Below are 25,122 nucleotides of genomic sequence, written 5' to 3' on the forward strand. Positions count from 1 at the left end.
GAACTCTTAGTGATCACTTTACACGTCTGGAATTTAAGAACACTTAGTTCACCAGACACCACAACTTAACCAAATAACCAAAAGGTTATTGATATGATAATCTGATTTAAATAGCACGAAAATGATCCTTGAATGATCGAGTAATTTTCTGTTCAATGCCTGCTGATTGAGCGATGATTCAAGTAATCTTTGAGTGCGCTCTGAATCTTTAAAGTATGCAAGCAGATGATGATTTTACAGCTGTGACTTGAGTATTTTTTTATCTGTGTCTACATCTTGCATACTTTTCTATTAATATAGCCGATTGTTTCAACGGTCGGGAAGAACAAGCAACATTTAACCTGAGCCCCTGAACAGATGTGTCGATGTCATCTTTAAGAGCATTAATTGTTCTTTAATCGATGCATTTAATGTTTTTTTTTTTTGCTCAGCATAGTTCTGACTCATATTTCTTGAGGAGTTCCCTTTTATGGTAACTGTTTTCAGCATCAGAACTTTATAGTCTATACATGATCTTCCTTTTCTGGGATATTGATATAAATGCAGATCATTCTTGGGACTGATGTAGAGATAAGTTGATTTTTGAAGCGGTGTAAATCTTTGAATTTCTAGAACCGGTCAGAGAATGTCTTTCAATAATTGAGCAATAAATAACTCTCTTTAATGATCCAGTTTTGAGGAAGATCATTAAAGTCCAAACTTCTTTTTAACTAAACGGTTGAATTTGTTGGCGGTAGTCTTCTTGTGCTTTAGCCGGTTGAAATATACTCCAGTTTCTGAGCTGGGCGGTTGAACTGATACCTGTCACATAAACGAAATACAGCTGTTTCCTGAAACAGTGAGGTGCTTTCTTGAATTTTTTATACACCAAAATTCTTGGGTAATAATAATTTCTTAACAATTTCCCCATTTTTGGTGATGACAAAACCCAGCTGCAAAGCTATTCAATACAACGAATTTTATAGAGATAAGTAAGAACAAAACAGTGTATTTCATTAAGTAAATGAAACTACAATTGTAAACAAAATAACAAACTAAATGGATACCGCAATTAATGTTTCTTTTGACCTGAAATTTGCTGTGCTTTGGCCCTTTCTTCCTTTTCTTTCAATTCTTTCATCACAGATAACTCTGCTTCTTGAATGGCCCTTAGTCGCTCTCTTTCCCCCTTTTTGACATCACTATGAACAAGGAACTCCATAATTTCAGTAAGCTGAGCACCTTGGACATCGATACGTCGTTCAACATTTGTTTGAAGACGAGCTATTTGTTCCGAGAGGCCAAGGCACATGTTACGTTGTGCAGAATTATGTCTGTCTTGCCGGAGGGAAACACTCGTTTGCTGCAGAAAAATCATTGCAGAAATAAGACTTTATTGTTTGAAAATCCTCCTTCAGATCAAAATGTTTGCGATTAAGAGCTAGAATGGATTGATCCATAGTGATAAGTCTGGTCAGAATCTCCTGTTGGTAGTTTTCTTCTGGGAATTCTTGTTCTTTAGTTTCACCTTGATCAGATAGTAACCTGTTCTTAAAAGAGACCAATTGAGAAGAGGATGCTTTACCAGCACATTTTGGCAGCTCAAGTTCATGGAGTTTAGATGTTATGTTCTCAATGATTTGGTCAATATCATCAGTCGAAGCAGAGGATTTATAGCCGGTGACTTCTTGTACAGCTGGTTTTACTGATAGAGGACTAGATGGAGGAGAATGAGTAGGCATGGATGCCGTGGTCACTTCGTCTTTCTATAAATCTTTGGGAGAGGTTATCAGCGGTTCTTGGAGAGAGGCTTGATGATGATCATCATTAAAATGTAATCTTGGGGAAACAGATTTTTCTTTAAATGTAGTAGCTTCATCAAAGTAAGATAAAAATTGTACTCCCTCATCAACAGAGAGAGTTTGACTTTCTGAAGGGCCAACCGGAGGCGGTTGAGTAGATGCATTTGTGTCAGAGACTTTGTGCGAAACAATAGGAGGTCTGGAGCATCCTGTTGACACGCTTGTTCAGCAGTGGTAGTATCCTCTGGCATAAGTTTTTCAAAGGGTGGTAAGGTGTTCTCCTCAATCCTTACCAAAACTCTTTCAATCGGGACCTCTGACGAGGTCGATTTAGTGATCTCTTCAGAAGATAAAGAGGGGTTAGTCTGGTCTGTGGGTTGGGCTTTAAACGCTTCAGAGCTCAGTTCTTCATACAATTTTAGTTTTGAGTCATGCTTACTATGTGCTTCATCGTCTGGAAGTTTAAGTTCCTGCCTCATCTGAGCAACTATCATTGTTAGTGATAGAGCATCAATTTCAAGCTAGGAGATGACTGCCGAGTCATCTTTTGCAGTTGGGCAAGTGGAAACGAAGTTGTTTCGTCTTAATTGGATCAGTGCTCGGAGAGCACTTTCTTTCATCTGAATTTCCAGAAAGTCGCGACGAATTAGAGCGGTTGGTATTTTAGATGTTTCTGTCCATTATAACATGGACCGTTCAAGCTTGGCAGCAGCTTTGATCTTGCCCGTTTGAATCAAGGAGTCGAATGTGGTGGTTGTTCGAAATTGGACCCATTGATCAGACATCTCCATTTTATTCTGAACAATCTCATTGACTCGTTCACTGGTTAGAATAATGGCGGTATGAATGGAGTTGGTCTTTGGTGGTTCTTCAATTAGAATATTTTTGCCTTTGTCTGTTGGGTGGAGGATCGGAACTCCAGAGAAGGAGGATTCAATGTTTGATTCAGTAATCCGAATACCTTTGAGCTTTATGGTGGAGAGCTCAGGCAGTGGAGGAGGAATCAGTGGTGTCGAAAGATGCTTAATCATCTTAATCTTTGTTGGTTTGGGCTTGTTAGACCATTTCTTTTTGAATACTTGGGACACAGGAATGTCATCCCTAGATTCATCATCTGAGCTGGATTTTAGGACAAACTTTCTCTTGGTTTATTCGGGAGTTGAAACAGTCTTCTTTTGCTTCTTTTGTTTCTGAATTCTACCCCGGTCTCTGTTTTGATGGAGACTATCTCTTCATCATTTGGTCAATTTTTCTTGATCAATATTTCAACCGTTATACAGTTGAACATCTTGGTTTTTCCAACTTCAGTCATATCAACCGGTTGAACCCCTGCATCAATCAGCATATGGAAGATTTGAACCGCAAACCCTTGAGATTGGTATTCTTTCTTTATCATAGCCACCAGTGTCTCGAATAGAATATCATACCAGTTGATCTGCAGATTTTATGAGATGGTAACCATGACAAGAAATTTTTCTAACGTTATCTTGTCATATGCACCAGCCTTGGCAAGAACTCTTTTCGCCATGATATCAGCCAACAATCTGAATTCTATCTTCAGATCATGTTTTTGACACGTTGGAGAGGAAACCGGAGATTCGGTGATTGAGAAATTGCTTCTCCAAGTGTAAATATTTCCCATCTAGAAGTGTGGAGAAATCAAGTAATTCCAGCAGCTGGTAAGTGGAACAAATCAGCAAACATCTTCTGGGTGAGTTGAAGATTTTTTCCTTGAACAGTACATTCAATTTCTACGTTCTTCATGTATGCAGAATCAAAGAATTCTCTCAATTAAGTGTCGGATTATTTGTCACTGCATCCCAGAAAAGAGCAAAGCCCAGAGGATTCAAGCATACGAAGCATGGCTTTCATCGGCTTATTGGGCATGTCAAGTACCGATGTGAAATAGACAACAACTGTATTTTGTGCAATTGAGGCGGCCATAATCTTGATTGAAGAAGAGAGATTGAAGGAAATACCTACAAGAAGAGCCTAAACGCAATTTTGTATGAAAGTAGCAAGGTAAGAATAAGAACGATGCAAATTTTGAATGTGTATTTTGGTTCAGAGAGTCACAAATCAGTCCACGTGGAGGACTGTCAGTGGAAGGATTTTTTAAATTTTGAAAAGTTTTGGACATCGGTTAAAATGATTAAGTTCAAATTTCAAAAAGATAACCATCACGTCAAGCAGGGCAGACGAAGAGTTTGAGTAATTTTTAAGAAATGACGTGGAGATATCTTGCCCCCAAAAAAAAAAAATTGAATCGGGTGAATAATATGTTTAGAGAGGGAATGGTTGAAAAGTCTATTAAATTATTGACAACCAATATTCCCCCTAAACATGTGCCTAGAAAGAATTCTTGGGAGATGAATCGGCGGTAGCTTGACATAGAACTCTTCATATCCTCGTGTTAGACATAATGATAGAGACTTTTCGGATGGTTCTTATCTATAAATACAAGTAGAGGGGTTAGCTTCATATTCACTTGAAACACAAAATAGATAAAGCAGGATGGATAAGGGAAGCAGTTCAGCCGAGCTTGATTTAGTCAAAGAGTTCATGGAGTCCATAGTGGCCTCCCGTAAAGCTGCTATAGAGAACAACGTCTTGGAGAAGACGCTGTCAACCTGGACAAAAGTCCAGGAACTTCAGTCTTCCCATGGGAAGGGACTTGTTGCTACCCCCAAAGGGGTGGCAACTTTGAAGAAATATCAGCGACGCCTTCGCGTTGCTGATGCTGCAGACGCCTTCTCTGATGAAGGTGTCTATCTCCTCATGCTCCTGAAGGAGCGGAGGATTCTGAGGCGGATTGCCCACTCAGAGGAGTTTTTGCGTGCCACCATGTTGCGTGTTTTCTTAATTGCTCGCAAGCGCACGACGTCAAGTTATAGTAAAATGTATTTTTGAGTGCAAGTGTCGATCCTACGAGGAATGTAAATAAAATATATATCAATTCTTGTAATTAAAATAGTCTTGACTTTATTTAGAAAAATCAAAAGAGAATTGGTTTACTTAAACGAATTGATTGAAAGCAAATAATTAATCTAATCACCAGATTGAGGAAAATATCAAGGAAAATAAATATCTAGAGAAATGATTTCACTAAGTTTCCATGACAATTATTCCCAATTAAATTTATATTCATGAATTCTAATTATTTAATGGCCAAAAACACTTAATTGTTTTATTCTCCATTTCCCGAGTTATAGAATTAATCAAACAACAAACAATTTATGACCAGTAAATTGCAGTGAAATAGCACAGAGAACACTATTAAATAAGAGCGGAATTCAATAAAATAAATCACTGCGTCAAATCATCGTATCCACAAAGTTACGTCATTCTCTAGACTATAAAATTAGTTCATGACGAATTCGAATTAAAAACAATGCATGCTCAAAGTTTTAGACATCGAAATGTGAGAAAATGTAAACGCGAAAGAACAGATAACTAATCCGAAGTGTCGTCTCTGTCCCCAGATTCGTCGTTCTTCGTATTTGTAATCGATCTTCGCATGCCTGGTCTTCGTCTCGTGTTAGCTCTGACTCCTCTCTCTGTATTTTCTTCAAAAACGGCCTCCCTATTTTTGAACCCTTGTCTTTCTTTTATTCTCCCGTCCGGGCTGTAATTCGAAGCCCATTTAGTCTTGTTTCGCCGCCATTAGCGCCGCGTCGCTGAGTAAGTGGCGCCTAGGCGCCCGTCGTTCGTGAGCATTAGCGCCGCGGTGCTTGTCCCTTAGCGCCTAAGCGCTTATCTCTCGGCATGCTGGCGCTGCGGCGCTCATCTTGTAGCACTGCGGCGCTTCTCTTTCGCACATTGTGGCGCTGCAGCGCTTGTTGTGGCGTTGCGGCTTGAGTCTTTCGCTATTTTACGCTAAAAAAAACGTCTCTGATTGCTCTAAACCATCCCATAGTTGTATATCCCCTGCACTACACAAAAACAACAAAAACCAAGCATAAATCTGTTCGAAACCAGCATAGATCAAATGGATTAACATATAAATTAAGTGCAATTTTGGCACTTATTAAACCCCCCAAACTTGAACTTTTGCTAGTCTCGAGCAAAAATAAAAGTAAAAATAGGAATGCAGACTCAAGCAAGAAATAAACGCTGACAACTATAGTCATGGATATGCAAAAAGTGATAGTGGCCTCAGATCTATTTATTTTCATGTGATTCGTATTTACTCGAGAGTCACGTGCGTGTGTGGTATGTCAATGTTTATTTACCTCATCGATTGCGCAAATAGATTCACAATGCCAAATCGCCTTATAAACTTAAGAAGTCCTCAGTTCGGTGCAAATTACACTTCATTAAAATACACATTTACTTACACAGATCACAAAGGACTTTATTGGTGATTGTTTGGCTCAAAAGATAATCATCACAAGTATACCAAAGCTGAAGTCACACAATGAGATGCTTGCATGCAAATGATTAAAGTCTATACTTGTTAACCATGTTTATCAGCTATCCATAAGCTTGACTTGAACAACTTTTCTTCACTAGTATATTGGATAAATGTGATAAGGTTAATAGGTCTTGTAGGCTTGTAACGTTAGGCTACGGCTCATGGCTACAATAAAGGTATGGAGATCAAAATTTGAGAGAAATATTTGCACTTCATCAATTTCACTCATTTTCGTTCTCTTTTCATTTACCATCCACTTATTGTTTTCCTCCCATTCATATCCTTCATTTCCCATATAGGTTCTTTTTCACCACTTTTGATTCGTTCTTTTCATTAATTTTCTTCATTTTGCCTCTTTTTTTTTAACTCATTTCTGAACATTCAATTTTTTCTTTTTCTTTTCAAGGAGTATTTGAATTATTCCAACACCAATGAACTTATTTCTCTCAAAATTAAGGTAGGACAATAAGTGTATAAGCTTCATTAGGTAGTTGTTGTGGGATGTAGAATAGATACAGGTGGGGTCTAATTGTGTGTCATTGACACAATACACTTGATTTTTAGTAGGCTCAATGTGGGAGACTAGGGATATTACATGTTCGTTTGGTAGGCTCGAAGGCTTAAACGGTTCCAAAGATCGCCTAAATCATTCCTATGTCACATATTATCCGTATTTCACCTCGAAAAGTGTTCAAACAAGTTCTAGATTTCCGTCAATCCATTAGTCATCTCATACAAACCAATCACATGCAATTTTCAATTAAAATGATATATAAGATATGCACACAAAGAAAAGTCAAGCATCTCAATCTACTCGAGGCTCAATGGGCTAACAATTGATAATGAATAAAGAAGACAGGCCCAAAGATATTGAGAAAAATTGCCTAGATCATCTCTGTGTTCGCAAAAGTGTCAGTCAATGTCATGCGAGAATTACTAAAAATCAGATTTCTCTCATTTAATTAGCATCACAGGCACGCAAATTGTCTCTTAGCACCGATAATATCAACAAACATGACAGTGCATTAAAATGTGACTCCCAAGTAATCACGAATACATTCATGCTGCAGACTCACGATTTTATTTTCATCATCGGCCTCACGATAGCTGATCCATGACTAGTCCTAACAACTCTAACATGCAATGAAATAATTTTTTTTTTACGAGAAGTGCAGGGAATAACTGATCAAGCAATTCCTAAAATAAGAACGAAGAACTGAAACTCAAAAGTAAAACAGAGTAAAGCAAGAGTAAATGACAAGTAACGACAGTAGACGACCCCCCCAAACTTAAGTACGTGCATTGTCCCCAATGTACAGTAATAAAACAAGAAAAACAGGGGATTACGTACCTCATACAGCGAGCATCAGGACTCGCTGTCCTCACCTGACAGCTCAGGCTCCTCATCATCATCATCAGGTCCATGTCCAAATGTAGGCGGTGATGGGAATAACTCACCAGATGGAGTAGTAGGAGGGTAATGCTGCGCAAGCACTCGATGATAATCATATACCTACTCGTGGTGCTCGCGCGTCATCCTCAATAATCTCTCCAGCTTACGCTCAACTTCATCCATACGGGGGCTGTCGGTCTGTGTACGTGAATGCTGTGGGGCGGGCTGTGTCGGTGCACCACTGCCTGAAGCTTCTCCTGAACCACGAATAACCATTTGTCTTCTCCTATCCCTCGGGAGGGGTCCAGACAGTGATATATCGCCTTTTGTATGCAGTAACGTCTCATTAGCATCCCAAATGACCCCCGCTGCATGACAGAGGTCGATGATAGTCGATGAATGGGGCATGCTAATAGTGGATGTACCCCTAGCCGCTTGCAAAATAGATGTCATAATCACCTGGCCCGCGTCCACTGTCCGGCCAGTGAGGATACAAAAGACCAATGCAGCCTTCAACTTCGTTACGTCAGACACGTGCCCAGATGGCATCAACCGCGAGGCCACAAAGTTATACCACTTGTAGGCCTCCCTTTTCATCAACGTCGCTGGGAATGTGACCGGAGCTCGTTGATTGTTGAGTTTCCAAACTGTACCCGGTTCACAAAATATGTTTATGACCGTCTCGTAGGGGTACGGTTCTCTCATGAACAATGTGTACCCATCTGTCTCATAATTTGGCATCGAATACAGCGAATTGATCGTTGTGCTGTCGAAGGCAACCATCCGCCCTCGAATCCTCACGTGAAAATTCTCATGCTTAACTTTCAGATTCGCATTAAAACTTCCTCACAGGGGACATCACAGCATCAGCCGGGGGCTTAACAAATTCGCCCCAATTCATTGCTCGAGCACGAGTCAATGTAGCACAATTTGGGTGGCTCTGATCCATGCCGCGCTCTCTCTGCATGTTTTTCTCTAATAGCTTCATATAATTCTCAGCGGCAACTGCATCCCAGAATCGTCCTCTATCAAAACTGACAGTAGACGACTCGCCCTCGCCAGATTCCCCCCCGCTTATTCTTCTTTTTCGGCGGCATATTTCAATTCTAACAATTTAGAGCTCACAAACAATATCCAACAACAACGTCTCAACAAGATTACACCAAAGCAGTACCCACAATCTCAACACAATCAGTCAATTAACGATTCTTCTAACATGCAATATTCCAAATCCAACAATACGTAACAACAACTCACAGAGGCAATTTGTCAAACACCTTACGTGTACCAACCCAAGAACGCAACTCCCCTAAATCCCAAGCATGACAATCGAGAATTATGATACCAATAACAAGTACCTTGTTGTGAAGGGTTGAAATTTTGCTACACTTTGTCCGGGGTCGATTTTTGTCGAAGAACTTTCATTGAAATCTTGAGCCAACTGGGGTTAGGAGTGAGAATTTGAAGATGGTATAGCTTGGGAGTGAATCGTGTGGTGTCTTGTGGTGTTTAGAAGGCTAATTTGTGGAGTTGAGCGATTTTTTTTTTGGTGGAGGAGCCGCGGCGCTTGCTTCTTAGGTTTTTGAAAAATGAAGTCTCGGTCCCTCTTTTTTTTTCATATAAGACGAACTAGCGCCGCGGCACTGAGTAAGTAGCGCCGTGGCGCTTATCCTTCGGCTTTCAGCGCCTAAGCGCTGATTATCTAGTGCTGCGGCGCTTAGTCTTCGCATTTAGCGCTGCGGCGCTTTTTGTATAGCGCCTAGGCGCCATTCAGGTCCAACTCTTGCCAAAGTGAGTTCGTTCCTTGCCCTGTTTCAACTTGTACCTACATAAAAATGCATAAATCAGTATCTAATCTTCACATGCCAAATTAGATAAAAAGAAAACGTAGAAGCAATTATACTACTGAAAATAAAATAAAAGCAAATAAAGAAAACGAAAGCAATAAAAGATACGGTTTGGGTTGCTTCCCAACAAGCGCTTGGTTTAACGTCGTCAGCCCGACTGTCATTGCACTGTTCAAGGTGGGTTGTGAGAACTCTTGGATGCCATGATTTCCACCCTTTGACCTTCAACATCCATTGTCAATTTTCTTTGTTTCAAATCAATGATGGCTCCAGCAGTAGCCAAGAATGGTCGTCCTAGAATGATACGAACATTCTTACTGTCCTCCACTTCAAGTACCACAAAATCTGCTGGAAGCCTCAATTTATCAATTTTAAGTTCAACATCTTTGACACAACCCAGTGGCACCTTTACCGATTTATCTGCCAGCTGCAAGATTACTTCTGTGGTTTTGATTCTGCTCAGTCCAAGTTTCTCGTAAAGAGAACTTGGCATTATATTCACACTTGCTCCTGAATCACATATAGTTGTTTTCACTGATTGACCCCCTATTTCACATGGTACAACAAATTCCCCGAGGTCTTGCAGCTTCTGAGGAAGATTTCCTTGCCTTCCCTTATCATCTTCTCCAGTAAATGCCACCTCTTCCTGCTCTGCAGACTGAATGTTAGAGTGTAGGTTCTTGAGATCTTCAAGACCTTTTTTCTTTTGAAACTCAGCCTTCAATTGTAAAAATCTTTGGGGGTAGGGAAGTAAAGAAATATCAATGCATTGATCAAAATCATAACTCTTACCTTTCTTACCTCGATTCCCTTTGCTTGGAGTCGGCTGATCAACTTTCTCTTCTCTGCTTACCACTCCAATCTCCTCATGCTGCATAAAAATGGCATTCACCTCTCTCAGATTTGGGTCTGAAGTCTTTTGTACTGCGCCTGACGGTTGAGACGTGAGTTGCTTCGTTATCTGCTCCACTTGCGACTCAAGGATTTTCAAGGAAGCACCAATATTCGCCATGTGTGTCTCAAGGTTGTCAAGCCTAGACTCAGTCCTAGCAATCCTCTTACCAGATTCAACAACAAATGTCCCAACTAAATCCTCAAATGACGGCTTCCCTTCCCCATTTGATGTATTGAACCCCGATGGAGGATTCAACACATTCTTATTATTTGCGTATGAAAAATTTTCATGGTTTCTCAAACCAGGGTGATAAGTGTTAGGGGGAGGGTTACCTCGATATCCTCCATAGCCTCCAAAGTTTTTGTTGTTGATGTATTGGACTTCTTCAAGAAAATGTGGTTCTTCAACAACAAGCGGTGGTCCCTCAGTGTTTGATGTACTCACTTTATTCATGGTTGCTATCTGTGTAGTCAACGCTGAGACTTGCGCAGTGAGTGATGTGATAGGATCCACGGCATAACTCCAGTTGTCCTCTGTACTCCTGACCTCTCAGACGGCCATTGGTAGCTATTAATAGTCATCTGCTCAAGCAAGTCATAGGCTTGAGCAGGAGATTTGGCAAAGATTGTGCCACCTGCCGCTGCATCCACTGTCGTCCATGTCTGACCATTTAACCCGTTATAGAAAAGCTCAATCTGTACCCAGCCTTCAAAACCATGATTCGGGCACCTCCGCAACAAATCCTTGTACCTTTCCCATGCCTCATAGAGTTGCTCAAAGTCAGTCTGCCTAAAAGTGCTGATCTCAATCTTTAATTGTGCAGAATTTTCAGGGGTAAAATATTTAGAAAGGAACTTCGTCGCCAGCTCCTGCCATGTCGTGATGCTCCCTAACGGAACTGATTGGAGCCATCCTCTTGCTTGGTCCCTGAGAGAAAATGGAAACAAATGCCCGTATCTGTGATTTCCAAGAAGGTTCTCAGGTGAACGTGAGGATCTGAAGTAGCAGTTCCAGTGAACTAATTTTGTTGAACCATATTGATTAGGGCGGGCTTCAGTTCGAAATTGTTGCCATTTATGGTCCCCCGAGCAACGCCAGAATAATGTGCATTGATAACTGGTCTGAAGTGATCTCTGATCGGTATAGCTTCTGGCGGCATATGTCTGTCATTCTCTCTGTTCTCAGCTATGGCTAGAATTTCTTCCCTTCTAGCTTTTCTTAGCCTCTGTGCAGTTCTTTCGATTTCTGGATCAAAGATAAGCAAGTCAAGGCTTTGCGATCTTCGCATGCACTGTCACACAGAGAAAAATGAATGACTCAATCAATATAAAATAAAAATAAAGGCTCTAAATTAAAATCTAGACTAATTGGTAACAATACTGATATAAATTCAAATTTGACACTCCCCGGCAACGGCGCCAAAAACTTGTTTCGTGTTTTCTTAATTGCTCGCAAGCGAACGACGTCAAGTTATAGTAAAATGTATTTTTGAGTGCAAGTGTCGATCCCACGAGGAGTGTAAATAAAATATATATCAATGCTTGTAATTAAAATAGTCTTGACTTTATTTAGAAAAATCAAAAGAGAATTGGTTTACTTGAACGAATTGATTGAAAAAAAATAATTAATCTAATCACCGTACTGAGGACAATATCAAGGAGAGAAAATATCTAATGAAATGATTTCACTAAGTTTCCACGACAATTATTCCCAGTTAAATTTATATTCATGAATTCTAATTATTTAATGGCCAAGAACACTTAATTTTTTTATTCTTTCTTTCCCAAGTGACGAATAAACTGTATCAATCAAACTTTGATTCTAATATTCATAATTTAAATCTAAGTTTCATGGATAAATGCAAACAATATTCTTACCTAAGCCTCGCTAAAGTTATACGCCTTCCGAACGCTATAAACATTCAACGATGTGGTTCTAATGATCTATAATCATAGTCCCTCTCTCGAGTTATAGAATTAATCAAACAACAAACAATTTATGGCCAGTAAATTGCAGTGAAATAAGCACAGAGAACACTATTAAATAAGAGCGAAATTCAATCAAATAAACCATTGCGTCAAATCATCGTATCCACAAAGTTATGTCATTCTCTAGACTAGAAAATTAGTTCATGACAAATTCGAATAAAAACAATGCATGTTCAAAGTTTTAGACATCGAAATGCGAGAAAATGTAAACGCGAAAGAACAGATAACAAATCCGAAGTGTCGTCTCTGTCCCTAGATTCGTCGTTCTTCGTATTTGTAATCGATCTTCGCATGCCTGGTCTTCGTCTCGTGTTAGCTTTGACTCTTCTCTCTGTATTTTCTCCAAAAACGGCCTCCCTATTTCTGAACCCTTGTCTTTCTTTTATTCTCCCGTCCGGGCCGTAAGTCGAAGCCAATTTAGTCTTGTTTCGTCGCCATTAGGGCCGCGGCGCTAAGTAAGTGGCGCCTAGGCGCCCGTCGTTCGTGAGCATTAGCACCGCGGCGTTTGTCCCTTAGCACCTATGCGCTTATCTCTCGGCATGCTGGCGCTGCGGCGCTCATCTTGTAGCGCTGCGGCGCTTCTCTTTCGCACATTGTTGCGCTGCAGCGCTTGTTGTGGCATTGCGGCTCTGAGTCTTTCGCTGTTTTACGCTAAAAAAAAACGTCTCTGATTGCTCTAAACCATCCCATAGTTGTATATCCCCTGCACTACACAAAAACAACAAAAATCAAGCATAAATCTATTCGAAACCAGCATAGATCAAATGGATTAACATATAAATTAAGTGAAATTTTTGCACTTATCACACCACCGGAGGGTTGACAGCTTGGTTGACCTTCTGGAGGATGGCAATTAAAAAAGAAATATTTGATGTACGCGCCCGCCTAAATTAATGAAATTTCCTTTTATGTATTACTGGTTGTCTTTTTGTCTATTTCTTTTATTTTCTGCATTACAAATTGGACACAAAAATAGTCATATCAAGATAAATCGATTAAACCAAGCATATTTTGGAAATGTGAAAACTTAGCCTCTGGTAACGGTTTCGTGAATATATCAGCTGTTTGTTGATCTGTACGAACATATTCAAGCCGAATCTCTTTCTTCATAACATGTTCTCGGATGAAATGATGTCTGATATCAATGTGTTTTGTCCGAGAGTGCATGACATGGTTATATGTGATTGTTATTGCACTGGTGTTGTCGCAGAAAATAGGAGATTCAGTAGCTTGAATTCCATAATTTTTCAGCTTTTGTTGTATCCATAGCATCTGAGCACAACAGCTCCTAGCCTCCAAGTATTCAGCTTCAGCGGTTGATTTAGCAATAGACGTCTGTTTCTTGCTAACCCACGATATTAGTCTATCAACCAAAAACTGACATGAACCGCTCGTACTTTTTCGATCGATTTTGCATCCAGCATAGTCTGCGTCTGAATAGCCTACAAGATTAAAACTTTTATCTTTGGGATACCAAAGATACACATTAGTAGTACCTTTAAGATATTTGCGTTTTGTAGCAATAAAATGAGATTGCTTAGGTTTAGCTTGAAACCATGCACATAAACATACAACAAACATAACATGTGGTCAACTCGTAGTCAAATACAGTAAGGAACCAATTAACCCTCTGTACATTTTTGTATCCACTGAGATTCCCCCTTCATCTTTGTCCAATTTGATTGATGAACTCATCGGGGTAGTAGCTTGAGAGCAATTTTCCATGCCGAATTTCTTTAGCATATCTCGAGTGTATTTGGCTTGATTGATAAATACACCATTTTCTGATTGCTTGACTTGCAGTCCTAAAAAGTAATTTAATTCGTCCATCATGCTCATTTCAAACAGCTCCTGCATCATCTTAGAGAATCTCTCACATAATTTAGGGCTAGTTGATCCGAGAATAATATCGTTCACATATATTTGTACAAAAAGTGAGTGATCTTTTTTTGAAAATTTAAACAGGATTTTATCAACCGTTCCAATTGAGAAACCATGCTCAAGCAAGAATTTAGTTAATGTGTCATACCATGCTCTCGGGGCTTGCTTTAATCCATACAATTCTTTGTCTAGTTTGTAAACATAAGTCAGGATGAATGTGATTAATAAAATCAGGTGGTTGCTCTACATAAACTTCTTAATTTAGCAACCCATTCAAGAATGCATATTTAACATCCATTTGATACACTTTGAAATTCTTAAATGCTGCAAAGGCCAGAAATATTCTAATTGCTTCTATCCTAGCTACAGAGGAAAACAATTCATCAAAGTCTATTCCTTCATCCTGTCTATAATCTTGAGCTACTAGTCTAGCCTTGTTTGTTATAATTGAAGCGTTTTCATCCATTTTGTTTCTAAATACCCATCTAGTGCCAATAACATCAGTATTTTCAGGCCGAGAAACTAGATGCCAAACTTTACTTCTTCAAACTGATTAAGTTCCTCCTGCATTGCCTCTATCTAATTTGTGTCGAGCAATGCATCATCGATTTTCTTAGGTTCTATCTGGGAAACAAAAGCAGCATGCATAAATTCATTTATCATTTGATTTATAGTTCTGAGAGGAGTAGTAGGTTTACCGATGACCAACTCGATCGGATGATCCTTTTTCCACCGGAGACATGGTCCATATGGATTTGACTCGGTTGATTGAATGATATCATCTTCTTGCTCCAACGCCCCCATTTCTATTTGTATACTCTGCGGTTGATAGTTGTCATCTGGTTCATTCATCTGTTGAGTTTGTTCTTGAACGGTTGGATCTTGCTCCAAGATGTGTTCACTTGTTTTTCTCAAACGTATATTGTCATCACTACTATCTTCAAGGTTAGTAGCATCAAGTTTATTAATAAAATCATTAATGCTGCTACCACTATTATCATGACATATGGATGATTCATCAAATACATTATGTATGGATTCTTCAACATTGAGAGTTCTTTGATCATAAACTCGATACGCTTTACTCACTGCTGAGTATCCCAGGAAGACACCATTATCAGCTTTTACATCAAATGCGGTTAGTTGTGTCTTGCCATTAATATGAATGGAACACTTACAACCGAAAATGCGAAAATATCCAAATTCTGGTTTCTTCCCAGTCCAGATCTCATATGGAGTCTTTTCATGATTTTTATTGATCATAGACCGATTTTGAGTATAACAGTCTGTATTGATGGCCTCTGCCCAAAACCGTTGTGAGATACTGGATTCAGTCAGCATGGTCCTAGCTACTTCCTTTAACATGCGGATACTGGATTCAGCCAGTATTGTCATCACTACTATCTTCAAGGTCCATGATCTTAAAGATAGGATGACAGGAATTGGTTCAGAAATTCAGTTCCTCTGTCACTCCAGATTCTGTCTACTGATTTTGTTTTCTCATTTTGAAGTTTTTTGAGCAGATTGATTAGTTGAGCCGCGGTTTGATCCTTGGAGTTTAAGAATGTTACCCATGTAAATATGGAGAAGTCATCGATTACCACAAGAGTGTATTTATTTCCCCTAAACTCATCACCGGTATCGGTCCAAACAAATCCATATGAAGAAGTTCCAGGTATCTTGCTGATGAGTTTCTTCATTTGTTCTTGAAGGTTGAACAGATTTGTTTACCTAACTGACAGGCATTGCAAATTCTATCTTTGGGAAAGTCAATGTTAGGCAAGGTAGATACCAGTTTAAGTTTGCTAATAGTAGCAATGGATTTGAAGTTAAGATGATTGAGTCGTTTATGCCAAAGCAAATTTTTATTACCATTTAAGGCGATAAAGCAAATGGGTGCATTAAGACAATCATCATTTCATTTTACTTTTTATGTATTTTGCTCTCTATGACCAGTTAACACAATATTACTTGCGGCAGTTTTAACAGTGCATATGAGTTTTTGAAACTCAACGGTGTAACCATTGTCACATAGTTGGCTTATGCTTATCAGGTTATAACACAGATTTTCTACAAGAAGTACATCTTTAATGATAATTTTTACATGGATAATCTTATTTTTACCCACAGCTCTACCTTTAGAATTATCTCCGAAGGTGATCATTGGACCTCTGTCGTTGACTATTTCTGATAAATGACTTTTGCTTCCAGTCATGTTCCTGGAACAACCACTATCCACGAACCAGATGGATTTTTCCAAGTTCTTTTTCTTCAATACCATTTCTTCTGTGGATTCTGGGTCTTCATTAGCCAGGAGACACTTGGTCGTCTCATCTTCACTTTCACTGACTGATTCTTCAGAAGTGGATATTTCTGAATCTGAGTCATCCCATTTACCTTTATCTTCTTCTGCGACCAAGACTCGTTGATTCTTCCTTTTGGTGTATTTTTGATCGTCTTTATACCGTCTTCTGTCAACTGGTTTCTTTTCTTCCTTTCTTGGCCTATTGCATTCTGCAATAAAATGTCCCTTCTTTTCACAGTTAAAGCAGGCTTGACCATCATCATCATGATCCTTTTTGAAATAAGATTTATTCATCTGTGATTGATTCTTACGCATGAATTTACCAAAATTTTTGACGAAAAGGGACATGGCTTCATTGCTTATTAGCTCAGCCATTTTTTTACTTGTGGACTCTTCAACCGGAAGAGTCACTGTGGTAGCTGCCAAGGCTTTTGTTGGTTGGGAGGTGGATGGCTCCTCTTCAGTTTGTAATCCAAGCTCGAACTCATATGCTTTAAGGTCTGCAAAGAGATCATGGAGATCCAGCTTGTTCAGATCTTTGGACTCTCGCATCGCTATGGTTTTCACATCTCATTCTCTGGGAAGGGCTCGCATAACCTTCAAAGCAATTTCTCGGTTAGAGTATTCTTTACCTAAAGAGATAAGTTTGATGATAATACTACTGAACTGTTCGTCGAATTCTGAAAGAGTTACTCCCGGCTTCATCTTTGCATTATCAAACTTTTGGATAGCAACAATCAGCTTGTTCTCCTTGGTTTGATCATTTTTCTCACACAGTTGTGTGAGTTTTTCCCATATTTATTTAGCCGTGGTGCATGTCTTGATTTTGGAAAACATGTTTTTGTCTAGAGTCTTGTAAAGAATATCCTTTGCGACATTATCAAGATTTGATTTCTTTTTGTCCTCGACTGTCCATTCATATCGGTGTTTTTCAATCATCTGGGGAGCACCTTCAATTGTTGTTGCAGCTGTATTTACTTTCAGAATTTTCATTGGCCCGTCGGTAATGACATACCACATGTCGTCATCTTGGGCTGTTAGATGTGCCTGCATACAAATTTTCCACTCATCATAATCTTCTTTAGAGAACATAGTAATTTTGTTGAAAGCTGTCATGAGTAATTATAAGATATCAATGTTTGAGAAAACCCCGCTCTGATACCACTTGTTGGGATCGGGAAAGAGTTTAGAGGGGGGTGAATGAACTCTTTCAAATTTTTGCTTTTAAAACTTTGATTTCAACCGTTTTTGAGGCGGTTAAAAATTCTTCTCAAACGGTTGGAAATGTGAACCACTATTAACTGCGGAAAACGGTTCACAATTTTCAATGACAGCTTAAAAGCATTGACAGGCTTAAACAACAAAATGAAGCTGGAAAAGTATGTGCTTATGAGAAATAACTGACACAAGGTTTTTATGAGTGTTCGGAGATTGAATACTCCTACGTCACCCTTTTTTCCTCTTCAGGAAAGATTCCACTAAAAGACTTTCGCTTTACAAACTTCACTACAAGAAAAATGATTTTCCGCAGCACGTCATTAACAGCATGCATGAAAAGAACGTTGCGAATATTACTTTTAACGGCGTGCACCCATATGTGCGCTGTTAATATTGTTGCACTTGACAGAAATAACGGCGTGCATTAAAAGCACGCTGCGGATAGTAATATCCGTAGCATGCATTTATGTGTGCTATTAATAAATTATATAAACGACAGCGAGCAGTTATATGTGAGCTGTTAATAACCTATGCAATTTTCGCAGCGCACAATAAAAGCACGCCGTTAATAGTATTATTAACAGCGTGCATGTTTATGTGCGCTGTTAAAAGTAAATCATTTAAAAAAAATCGTGTCTAGACATTAATGGCGTACATTAATTGCATGCCGTCAATATTATTATTATTCACGGCATGCAAATGGGGGTGCTGCGAATTTTTTTAACTCAGCGACGGCTTGGAGAAACCGTCGCTAATTTTAAATTAGCGACGGTTTGAAGCAATTGTCGCTATATTTAGCGACGGTTTAAAAGAAGCCGGCGCTGATTTAAATCGGCGACGGTTAAATAAACAACCGTCGCAAGTAGCGACGGTTCCAAACCAACCGTTGCTAATAGCCTATTAACTTCTGTTGCTCATTTTCAATCAGCGACGGTTCAATAAAAACCCGTCGCTATTAGCGACAGTTAGCGACGGTTTAAATAAAAACCGTCGCTAATATTCGCAAATTGTCTATAAATATCCTATTTCTGTTCCATTTTTCTCCACACCACTTCACAGCACTTTAAATTTTTCTCTCTTATATGATTTTAATTTCATTTTTCTCTCTTATACAATTTTAATTTCGACTTAGAATACGTTTTTTGTTTCAATTTTTTGTTAATTTTTTAAGTGCTAGTTAAGATCATGAGCATTGTTATCATAGTCATATTGTAGTTTTTTTTTAAATTTATTAAATTATAAAAGTAATTTTTTTTATTTTTACGAAAAAATTAGCGACGGTTTTTGAACTGTCGCGAAATATAGCGACGGTTACAAAACTGTCGCTAAATTAGCGATGGATTTAAACCGTCGCTAAATTAGCGATGGCGAAGACAATTTTTTACCGTTGCCGATTAGCGATATTTTTGTCAAAAACCGTCGCTTAATTTAGATGTTCTATGAATATTTACGGCATACATTGCACGCTGCAGATAATTGTATTAACGGCGTATATATGCACGCCGCGGATAATAGTATTAACAGCATGCACATGTACGCCGCGGATAATCTTGAACTTTCAACAGCTTGCAGTTGTGCAGCGTGTGAAATAGAATTTGTGCGCTTCGAAAAGCCATTTTTATTGTAGTGCTTTTTGCAACAACCCACTCCAATCAGAACTTATCACACTATCTGTTTTGGAACTCTTAGTGATCACTTTACACGTCTGGATTTTAAGAACACTTAGTTCACCAGACACCACAATTTAACCAAATAACCAAAAGGTTATAGATATGAATAATCTGATTTAAGTAGCACGAAAATGATCTTTGAGTGATCGAGTATTTTTTTGTTCAATGCGTGCTGATTCAGCGATGATTCAAGTAATCTTTGAGTGCGTTCTGAATCTTCAAAGTATCCAAGAAGATGATGATTTTACAGCTGTGAATTGAGTAGTTTTTTTCTCTGTGTCTGCATCTTGCATACTTCTCTGTTAATATAGCAGATTGTTCCAACTATCGGGAAGGACAAGCAACGTTTAATCTGAGCCCCTTAACATTTATGTTGCTGTCATCTTTAAGAGCATTAATTGTTCTTTAATCGATGCATTTAATGTTCTTTTTGCTCTGCGTAGTTCTGACTCATATTTCTTGAGGAGTTCCTTTTTATGGTAACTGTTTTCAGCCTCATAACTTTGTAGTCTATACATGATCTTCTTTTTCTGGGATATTGAAATAAATGCAGATCATTCTTGGGACTGATGTAGAGATAAATTGATTTTTGAAGCAGTGCAATTTTTTGAATGTCTAGAACCGGTCAGAGAATGTCTTTCAATAATTAAGCAATAAATAGCTCTCTTTAATGATCCGGTTTTGAGAAAGATCATTCAAGTCCAAACTTCTTTTTAACCAAACGGTTGAATTTGTAGGCGGTCTGAAATTCAAGAGGTTAGTCTTCTTGTGCTTTAGCCGGTTGAAATATATTCTAGTTGCTGAGCTGGACGGTTGAACTGATATCTGTTACATATACGAAATACTGATGTTTCCTGAAACAGTGAGGTGCTGTCTTGATTTTGTCATACACCAAAATTCTTGGGTAATAATAATTTCTTAACAAAACTACTAATATAAAATTTATAAAATAACTCTTATTCTATAAAACTTTCAATCAATTTAAAAATTTTTAAATTGTTAATTCCTTTGATTTTAAACAATTTAAAATTATAAAATATTGTGTGAACAGTATAAAATTAATAAAAAAAAAATTTCATGTACCATGCCTTGAACATATCAAATCAATCATCATGAATACTAAATATACTATGCACGAGTCATAGAAACCAAGTTCGAAAAAAAAAAACAAAATAAAAAACAAGTTCGCAATTTGTAGTGTGAGATAACACTACAAAAAAAAAATAAATAAATTCACCATCAATATTCAATATTTAAATTAAATTCTAAACAGCTTAAAAATTATAAATCAATGATGACAATGTTTGAAGTTTAACAATTAAATTCATAATATTCATTGATCAGTCCATAAACATACATCAACATGAATGTAACAATCAAATTGTATTGAGCATAAAAAAAGTTTAATCATGCTAATTACAGGAGAAGCTTTGTCGAAGGAGTACAACAACATATAGTCATATATCAACCATAATTTATTAGCATGAATGTATCAGAAATATAGAGAAAAGAAAATCGCTATATAAAAAATAATTAAATCAGTATAGAGTATTGATCGCTATGATACCAATTGTTGGTTTCTCAAACCGAATTTAAAAAAAAAAATTATATTTTTGCGGAAGCTTGGCGTAAATCGAATCGCATAAAAAAATCAACATTTTCCACCAAAATTTTGAACGATCAATATCTATATTAATTTAATATATAATCAACAAGATATAAAATATACAATTGTCGAATGAGATCGAAATGCTTGCGTTATGACACAGTAATTCTTCCACTCCTACTCTCCCGAACCAACGAACTGACATATGGGCTTCGCCAAAACCTTTTGGTATGTTTATATACAATTTCTATATTGCTCTCTCTTCTCTTTTTATTCATATTCTAGGTACACTGATATATTTCTCCATTTATAAATCTCAACCATTGAAAAAAATTACGAAAAATATATTATTATGTACGTCATCTCAATTTGTTAAGATTTTTGTTCATCCCAAAATCATATCTTCTATATATATGATATATAAACGACTTTAGTTTAAATTTAATATTACTTCCCTCTTTTTAGGGAAGTGATTTACGTGTGATTAAAGAGAAAATTATTGATATTAATAATTCAAAATTAAATATTTTGAATGTATAATCTTTTATGATCTCTATCATATATTTGGAATGTATATCCTTTTGTGTTCTCTATCACAAAACATTGTTAGAAAATTAATTCAAAATTAATTGATTGATATGGAATATAGGTATTGAAATTAAAATCGCAAAAGAAAAAATATTTTTCTTTACAGTTTTCGAAACAAATTGAAATTGAGCAATGACCTAAAATTCAATAATTTTAAGTTAATAAATCTATTATATATATCATAAGTGTTCAAAGTAGATCGAGATGGCATGGGGAACTATGGACCTATAATTTCAAGCTCCAATAAACTTTTTAATTTACATATATTAATTTTATTAATTTCAAAGTTATTCAACTCTAAACTTGTAATTGCACTCTTGAAAAAATAGATATAAAATTACTCAACAAAAATGAATAGTCTATTGGTATAGTCACTACATGTGAATCAATCCTCCATAAATTGTTCTTAATTAAAGCTAACAAATTTTAGCTTAACATCTTTAATTATATCTTTTTCCTTAAATCACATTGATTCTCTAATGAATAATATATTTATGATCTAATCATAAATTGAGCGCTTTTATTATTCAAGTCTCGAATCAACATTTAATAAAATCATTTATCTATCTTCTTTTTATGAAGGAATGGATTTCGTCTTGTAAATTAATACTCTCAGCTATTTATTTTATTGTATTTCCAATGGACCAAGAACTTTGACACCATATAATTTGTGTCAGTACTCGAAATGTCAAAATTACAACATCATAAATAGGAGTTTATTAATTACTCAGAATTAATATTGACTAATATATGACTATCACTGATTAATATTGAAATTTCAATGTGATACAAAAATTTATAGAGATTCAAAATTAATCATACTCTAATCATATATAATCAAATTATATAAAGCATATTCATAATAATTTAATTAATAATAATCCAGATAAGATCATTCTAAATGAACCACGCTGACAATTTTAAATTAAATATCTCAACTTTAATTTCTAATTTCGGACATATTTAGATCATTATATTTTAAATATTATCCTCATGTATATAACACTTATGTACAAATATTTAAAATCACATAATAATAATTTTGGGATTTCAGATATTTATAAAGTATCAAACATGCATGCAAAATTAATATTGAAATATTCTCACATTAATTAAATCATTTGTTTTTGGGCATAAATCCCAACAGGAACTAATTTACGTTTTTTAATACCAAATTTGAATCAATTGATATAAACTATTGTTGTCATTTATTTGGAAGATGCTAATAAATGTAACACCCTTGTTTCCTATTTATTATGAGAAGTGCGCTCAGAAATCTTTTGCGAATGTGTAGTGCCCAAATTCAGTACACGTATAACCCATGCATTTATTTAATTAGTAAATCATTTAATTAATTTTAAAATGAGTTTTAAGCCATGCATGATTTATTTGAATGCATTATTTTAAATTATTTATGTTTATGAGATGCACGTTAAAATGTTTTTCATGTTTCAGGCGTTCATTCGAAGCGGGATTGAGGAAAAGACCCGCTGACGATTTCTGGCAATTTAAAAATGTGGTATTTTATTTTAAGTTATGGATGAGCATTTTAAATAAAGTTATTTAGCTTAGCATTTTAAAGCCTAATTTACGTATGTAGTGGTTTAAGAGTTTAAAATTTTTAAAATTAGCCTTTTGGTGTGTGTTATTTTAAATTAAGAGTTTGTTTAAAATTTAGTGTGTTTTATTCCAATTAGGGGAATTATATTTAAAAAGGGTGTAGATATAGTATTCTATTTAATTTTTTAATTGAGTAACATTTTAACTAGCATTTAAATTAGCATTTTATCAATATGTTAATTATTTAATTAAGCCAAATTTTATTCCCCTAATCTAGCCAAACACACACACTGCACGTAAAACACAAAACACACACACACTTTTATTTTTCAGATTTTTTTAAAAGAAAGAAAACTAGGGTTCTTGGAGGAGAAAGCTGCCGCCCCCTTCTCCAATAATTTTCCAGCGAGTTTCGTGTATTTTGTGGCAAGAAAATCGTTGCACAATCGTCCCGGATCAACCTCGCTTCTATCTCCGCTTTGGTGACGTCGTTCTGTATTTTTATATATTAAAAAGCAGGTATATTCTATTCTTGATGAATCGATCATGTCATATTACGCGTGCGTTGTTATTTATGCGTAAAACCATGTGTGCGACGTGTAGAAGTTTGAACAATTGTGTTGGGATCACTTTTGAAACCATTTTAGGAATCAAAAATTACGTTTTATTGGTTGAAACTGCGAATTTTCAGTCAAGATTTTGAGAAAAATTTCAACTAGAAAATTGTAGAACTTTTCGATGCCTTCGATTTGATATAAAATTCGAGATTTTTGGGTGAAAATTGAGTGAGTTATGGTATTTTTCGTGAGACTGCTCAAACTGTGAATTCCAGAAAATTTTGTTATTGATACGTTTCTTGAAGTTTTATGTTGCAGGCTTCGTTGGGGATCGACGGGCGATCGTTGCTGCATCTAGGTATGATTTTTATGATGTTGGGTTGGTATTTGGATCACCGTTCGTGTCGTTAGGCACCAGGTTGAATCAAAAGTCGTAGGGAGAATAATGGTGATGAATTTCAGGTCGTGTCGTTGTTGTTGTTGATTGTTGCTCCTGGGAACAATTTTAATGGCTTACTTGGGTTGGTACAATGCCGTAGCGTACAAGGATGTGTCTCGGGGTATCTATCCGTGGTCATTTGGTTTGGTTGGGGAGAAGGAAACATCACACTAAGTTTTGCACGCAGGTTTCGTCGTTCAGTGTCTAGCTGGACCCGTACACGGGCCCTGACACGGGGTCCGTGCCTTAGTTATTCCTTTAGTGTCGTTTTTTTTGCGAGTCAGCACGGACCCCAACACGGATGAGGGCACGGGGTCCGTGCCTTTGTGTTTCACTCGATGTATGTTTGCAGTGCCTACGCGGATGTTTACCCGGACCTCTCCACGGGGTCCGTGCCTTTGTTCCTTCAGGAGTGTCATTTTTCCGCACCTACACGGACCCTTACCCGAACCTAGAGACGGGGTCCGTGCCTTCTTCTTCTTCACGCACATAACTTAGCAAACCTACACGGACCCGGGGCCGAACCTTGGCACGGGGTCCGTGTATCTTTAGTTTTGAGTTAAATTCTTTTATCACTTAAGGTTCGATTCGAGGTTTTATGCTATGGTTTAATACGATGTTTTACAAGGTCGAGTCATGGGAAAATCTAAAACGTCCTAAGGGATAGAATGAGCATGTGAGTAAGCATGATTTCGAAGTCTAAGTTATGCAAGTTAGGTATGAAATTTCATGTCATTATGTGCAGCGACGGCCCCAGTCGGAGTCCAAAAAACCCCACAACGCCAAGTAAGTATGTGTGACGTGCAAGTAAATATTTTAAGTTTTTGAGGTATGCTAAATGTCTTGTGACCAAATTATGTTTAGGATTGGAAAGCGTTAAATTATGAACGGGGACCAATCCGCCCGTTAAATTATGAAAGGGTTAGATCGAGGTTGGAAAGCGTTAAATTATGAACGGGGACCAACCAGCCCGTTAAATT

The 25,122-nt window shown here is 37.3% G+C and overlaps 1 protein-coding gene across 1 annotated transcript; it reads right to left on the reverse strand.

The window, feature by feature from the left end:
* Positions 1–9,607: 9,607 nt before the first annotated feature.
* On the reverse strand, positions 9,608–10,447 carry LOC142525843 (uncharacterized). Its single transcript, XM_075630129.1, has 2 exons — positions 10,237–10,447; positions 9,608–10,122 (listed from the first exon to the last, which is right to left on the reverse strand). The coding sequence occupies exons 1-2, from the start codon at positions 10,445–10,447 to the stop codon at positions 9,608–9,610; spliced, it is 726 nt and encodes a 241-aa protein (XP_075486244.1).
* Positions 10,448–25,122: the final 14,675 nt, after the last annotated feature.

The sequence above is a fragment of the Primulina tabacum genome, chromosome 15 (genome assembly GCF_025594145.1).
Source record: "Primulina tabacum isolate GXHZ01 chromosome 15, ASM2559414v2, whole genome shotgun sequence".
In the NCBI taxonomy this organism is placed as follows: domain Eukaryota; kingdom Viridiplantae; phylum Streptophyta; class Magnoliopsida; order Lamiales; family Gesneriaceae; genus Primulina; species Primulina tabacum.